The sequence below is a fragment of the Apis dorsata genome, unplaced genomic scaffold (assembly GCF_000469605.1).
Source record: "Apis dorsata unplaced genomic scaffold, Apis dorsata 1.3 scaffold_137, whole genome shotgun sequence".
Lineage (NCBI taxonomy): Eukaryota > Metazoa > Arthropoda > Insecta > Hymenoptera > Apidae > Apis > Apis dorsata.
In genome coordinates, this window is record NW_006263429.1 from 806,777 (window position 1) to 812,724 (window position 5,948).

Consider the following 5,948-nt stretch of genomic DNA (forward strand, 5'->3'; position numbering starts at 1 on the left):
TCATTATTACATATAAATTTGATAAAAAAATATAAATTTCACATAATCATAATGTTTATTATAAATAAAATAAATATTTTATTATAGATGTTTAAATATATTTAATAAAAATAGCAAAAAATTAAAATTTATATAATTTTGTTAATTTATATTTTTATATTTTAATTACAAAATTTATATATTTTAGTAGGTTTTATTATTAATATTATTAATTACTATTAATTTAAGTTTATAAAGCAACAAAAATCTATACAATTTTAAATAATATGTAATTTTTTACATAAATTTTGTTTTTATTTAATTTAATATTTATAAATCTTAGCAATATTATAATCTATTCTTTTCACATCAGTTTGAACTTTTAATTTTTATGAGTTTATTATAACAAAAAGTATATGATTTAAATAATTGTAATTTTAATTTTTAATAAAGAATAAACAATTTTTTAAATAAATAACAAATTATATGTATTATATAAATTTTTATAAAGGTGCAATAACATTAATATCTATTGAGAATTTATTATTTACTTAATATATTTAAATTAAATGTATTAAAATTATTAATAATTAAAATGTATTAAAATGTTATTTTATTTATGTACCTTTTTTTGTGCAGCCAAATATTAATGTAATATATTAAAAAAAAAAATTCCTTGCTTCATTGTTCGCAGCAACAATATAAATATAAATTAATTATAAAAAAAAATAATTTATATGATTATGAATCGAAAATATTTTTATAATTTCAACAACGCGTCACTATCAGTATTACTGATTTTCATTGATTCAAAGAATGACTTACATTCTAACATTCTTCAATTGTTATACACAGAAATGACTGATTATCAATACGAGATAAGAAAACCATATCGATCTTTGAAAGCGTAATAAATATTAACATTCAATATCAAGGTACTACCAGTTCAATAATTATACTGATTATAATTACTTTTTTATTTTCCAATATAATTCTTAAAATAAACTTCTATGATTGGTTAATGTTGTTTATATCTAAATAAAATTAAATTCATAGTTTTTATAATATTTAGTATTAAATATTATATATAAAAATATTGAATATTTATCGCGTATTACTTTCAATAATATATAAATATGTCTCACAATAAAAAATATAAATATATGTTAATAATAAAAATAAAATATGAAATAGAATAATTCTTGTATCGACAAAAATTTTAGATGGATTTTCAATAAATTTATAATTATTAATGTTATTATTAATGTTAAAGAAATTAAATTTAAATTAATGTGTAATTTAGTAACATATAATGAATCTATTTATTTACTTATATATAATATTAAAAAGTATAAAAAAAAATAAAATAATATTTAATTTAATAATAATACAATAAAAATAAATTATACTTCTAAAAATTTTTTATATTGTTAATATTATATATCAATTATTTACATAAATCTATTTTATTATATTAATAAAAATTATTAGAAATTAGAAATTTAATATTAAATTTTTATATACACATTAGATGGCACTTCAATTGCAATCAATGTATAGATGTTTCCCTTCTCTATCATTTAAAGTTTTGCATTCTTTACCTTTTATTAACGCACCAATCGAACGCATTTTCCTTGTTGAGCGTGTACCACGTTTCGTGTCGTAAGACTTAAAGGTAAATATTTATATTTAAATATAATTTATAATAAATAATATTATATATTTTAAATATATTATGTATTAATATGTAAAATAATGCAATTTATTTTTAATATAATATATTATAATTCACGATGATTTACGATACGTTTATTATTATTCATATGCGTCAATTTTTTTATGAGAAAAAAAATATACTTATTTATTTTTCATTGTTTTATTATTTAAATATTGTTTAACCGTATATATATATGTATATAGATGTAAAATATTAATGAATTTATTCAATCAGTTTCAATTTAAAATAATATATGAAATCTAAAAATAATATTTAATAATGAAAAATTAATAATTAAATTAATAATAAATTATTATTATTTAATAATAAAAAAGTATATTTATATTTTCTTAGATATCTGTTGTATTTTAAATGTAGATATAATATGTTTTATTTTAAATATATTCATATTATATGATGATTCAAATAATAATCACCATCTTTCGACTGAGAACTGTGATGGTAATTTTTACTGAAAGCAATTAATATATACAATATATACAATATATACAATGCAAATTATAAGTTTAAAACAAAATTCAAACTATGTTTTTTATTTCAGAATGCGTTACGTGGCCGCTTATCTTTTAGCTGTTTTAGGAGGGAAAACTTCTCCTAATCAAAATGATATTGAAAAAATTTTATCATCCGTTGGAATTGAAACAGATGGTGAAAAACTTAAAAAAGTTATCGCAGAACTAAATGGAAAATCAATTGAAGAACTTATTTCACAAGGTATAGCTTTTTAATGAAATTCAATATTAAATCAATATATAAATATATATATATATATTTATATATATATAATATTATTAAATATTATATATATTATAAAATATATATATAATATGTAAATATAATATAGAATATTATATTATAAAAATTGCGTATCAAATTATTTATAGTAATAATAAAAATTTTGTTAAATTTAAAAATTAATTTTTAATTTTTTCGTATTTTTTATTTTATAAATAAAAAAGATATTTTAATTTCATTTTCTATTTTTTTAGGAATGGAAAAATTATTATCTATGCCAGTTGGTGGTGGTGTTGCAATTAGTGCAGATGCTGCACCAGTTGGAGGTACTACTGCTCCAGCTGAAGAAAAGAAAGGTATATTCATATTTTATTTCATATATATATATTATTTTAATATAATTTATACTTTACAGAAGAGAAGAAACCAGCAAAAGAAGAATCTGAATCAGAAGATGATGATATGGGTTTCGGTCTTTTCGATTAGATGATTCATAAAAATATCTGTATAATAACTATTTGTAAAATCTATATTATACAGTTTTGACAAGATTATTCGAAATAAATTGTATTTTTAATTTATTAATATGTTTTATACATGAATGAAAATTTTTTATATAATAGAATAATTATAAATATATATAGACTTCAAAACGATTTTCTGAATGAAGATGCAATAACCTCGTTAATGTACTTCATATACACATATATATATAATTTACCTAAAACTTTCCAATTCTTTTAAAATCAAGGTACAAATTTTAATTTTATTATATTGTATATAAGTATGTATTAGATATAAGATAATATAATTAGATGCAAATTCGTAAGAAAATTCATAAATATACAATGAACAACATACTGCATATATAATTATGCGATTCTCGCAGCTTTATTCATAGTAAAGAGTGGGGGATAAAAATTGAAGAAAGGAAGAAGTGTTGTTCAAGAAATTTATTATAAAATTCAGTTGTCTGTTTTTGTACTAATGAAAATTTAAATTAATATAATCATAACAATAATTATTATTATTCAATATTCTATTATGTGTTTCATGTATCGTTACTATTTTGATGTGTTTACAAACGTTTAGTAATATCAGAATATAGGATCGATCGGAACACTTTTGTACTTAAGGAACTATTTTTAGACAGAGGGGCGGTCATTGGCGGCCATGATGGGTGTCAGCGGCAAGTAGTGACGGCATTCACTTTGCGTCAGTTGGTTTTGTGCGCTGATAGTTGGACTGAGGTTTTTTGATTGAGAAGCGCACCATAAGCCAAAACAGTTGTACATAAGAAAGATAGACAGCCGCGATAGATTTTTAATTAGATAACCGCGGCTGGAAAACCTCGAAAAATTTTGAAAAACATCAGAAAAATGACGCAGTTACTACCCATAAGGTTTCAAGAACATCTCCAGGTAGGTGACCTGCTTTCATATTCAATTCTTCTATTATTTCGATATGTCGTCAAACATTTCTATTTATATAAATTGTATTTTCAATTTTATTTTATATTTTTAATGTTTTTTTAATAAATGTCTATATTGTCATTTATTATTAATAGCAAAGAGATGTAAATTCCGTTAAAATCATTTCAAATTGACATTACTTTGACAGATATAATATGATTGTATCTTTCTTTATTTATATAAATTTTAATCAATTTTTACATACTTTAATAATCGAATACGTACGTAGAGGTTAACTAATCATAGTATTATTCTATATGGTAATGTTGGCGAAAAAAATAAATTGATTTTTTTTCTATCAATGAGGCCACGTCTACTCGGCATATACGCCCCTTATTTCCGTTTTTATATATCATGAATTTTATAATTAAATTGTTGTTTCTTTATAATTTTATGATAACAATATGAAATTGATTCGGGATTCATTCCTTCAACTATCACTTTTTTCATAATAATGATTTTTTAATTTTTCATGAAATATATTTTGATTATAATTCATTATTATATATTTTTTATTCTAGATTTTAAATATTTTATATTTATTTGACTTATCTATTTATTTTTATTTATGTAGAATAAATCACAATTTGTGATAACCTAAATAACATCTAAAGTACATGTTTTATGAAAAAATATTTTATATAAAAATTATATGATGTCAAAAGGAATATATAATGCTCAAAAGATTTTTTAAATAACCTATTTATAAATAAGATATCAATGTGATCTTGAATTTTTAAATAGAATATATATTCTTTCATACTGAAATTGAAAAAAACAATAAATTTCTAAAAAGAATTTTTAATTAATCATTTGTGTTACATTTAATAAATAGCAAAAATATTTTTTATAATTATAATATGATTTTAATTATAATAGACATTTAAAGTGAAGCCTATTATCTTTTTTATATTTTTTTTTATAATTTATACAATTTTTTAATAAAAGTTAGAAATTTATTTTTTTATTATTTTTTATGATTTGATTTTAATTTTTCTTTTTATTTATTACATAATAATTCATTTGTATTAATAATAAAATGTATTGGAATATAATACATATATTGATAACCTATTATAATTAATTATAAGATATTAGGTTAGACTTTATTTATAAATCATTATAGAAAATTCAATATTCTTTTATATAACACATTTTATTAAAAAAAAAATTCTAATCACATTAATATTTAAGAAAATATTTTATTTAAAAATAATTGCCTTAATATCATATATTTTTTTTTATTTCTTTTTCTTTTTATATGATTTGTGATTGTGCTATTTAGATATTTTATTTTTATTAATGATTTTAAAAATGTTTTAGTATCATATTTTTTTTTCATTCTTTTTTTTTTATGTAATTTGTAATTATGTGATATTTTTATTTAAAATAAATATTTTATTTTAAAATAGAAATTATTCTGAATAACAAGTATTTATTTTATTTGTTCATTTTATCAAAATCTATGAAATTTATAATTAAAGTTTGAGATAGTTTTAAAATAAGATTAAATTAAACTTTAGCAGTAATTAAGTTAAATTCGAATAATAAATAATAAAGATAATTATAATTTAACTTAATTGAAATATTTTTTTTATAATAATTGTTTACAAAATCTCATTAATTTCAATGATTTTGACTTGCATTATCAATATTTGAAATAATATTTTTATTACCATTTGATTTTATTTTTAAAGAAATACAACTATGCTAAATTATTGTTTATTTTAAAATAATAAAAAATAAATTAAAATTTCTAAGAATTTTCTAAAAATTTTTAATTTTAAGAAAATTTTAAAAAATTTTTAAATTTAATGTTTTTAATATTTTTACTTTTTAATTATTATAATCTATATTAAAATTATAAATTTTAATATAAAGAAATTGATATTCTTTATATTTTTTATTTATTTTTTTATTTAATTTGAAAACTAATATTTTTAAATAAATTATTTTAAATTTATTTATAATAAAAAGTAATTATATTAAATAAAATATATTTTTTAACATCAAGTATTATAGTT

The 5,948-nt window shown here is 17.6% G+C and overlaps 3 protein-coding genes and 1 non-coding gene across 5 annotated transcripts in view; 3 read left to right on the forward strand and 1 right to left on the reverse strand.

Annotated features, from left to right (window-relative positions):
• LOC102677098 (beta-1,4-mannosyltransferase egh) overlaps positions 1-963 on the reverse strand; it is a 3,489-nt gene extending 2,526 nt beyond the window's left edge. The window contains exon 1 of one of the 2 annotated variants that reach the window (XM_006613272.2): positions 805-963. The gene's annotated coding sequence lies outside the window, so the exon portion shown is untranslated. Of the gene's footprint in view, positions 1-604 lie in introns of both variants that reach the window. The other variant, XM_006613271.2, reaches the window with a different exon arrangement.
• Positions 964-1,477: 514 nt separating this feature from the next.
• On the forward strand, positions 1,478-3,034 carry LOC102677332 (60S acidic ribosomal protein P2). The gene is made up of 4 exons (XM_006613273.2): positions 1,478-1,654; positions 2,259-2,431; positions 2,707-2,808; positions 2,868-3,034. Exons 2-4 carry the CDS (start codon positions 2,260-2,262, stop codon positions 2,936-2,938), a joined length of 345 nt encoding a protein of 114 aa, XP_006613336.1. The 5' UTR covers positions 1,478-1,654; position 2,259; the 3' UTR covers positions 2,939-3,034.
• LOC116185256 lies at positions 2,106-2,180 on the forward strand. Its single transcript, XR_004150057.1, has one exon. It is a non-coding gene; the product is annotated as a small nucleolar RNA Me28S-Am982 (small nucleolar RNA).
• Positions 3,035-3,597: 563 nt separating the features above from the next.
• LOC102678243 (clathrin heavy chain) overlaps positions 3,598-5,948 on the forward strand; it is a 9,906-nt gene continuing 7,555 nt past the window's right edge. The window contains exon 1 of the mRNA XM_006613281.2: positions 3,598-3,873. Coding sequence (XP_006613344.1) covers positions 3,832-3,873 — 42 coding nt within the window. The 5' untranslated portion in view covers positions 3,598-3,831. The remainder of the gene's footprint in view (positions 3,874-5,948) is intronic.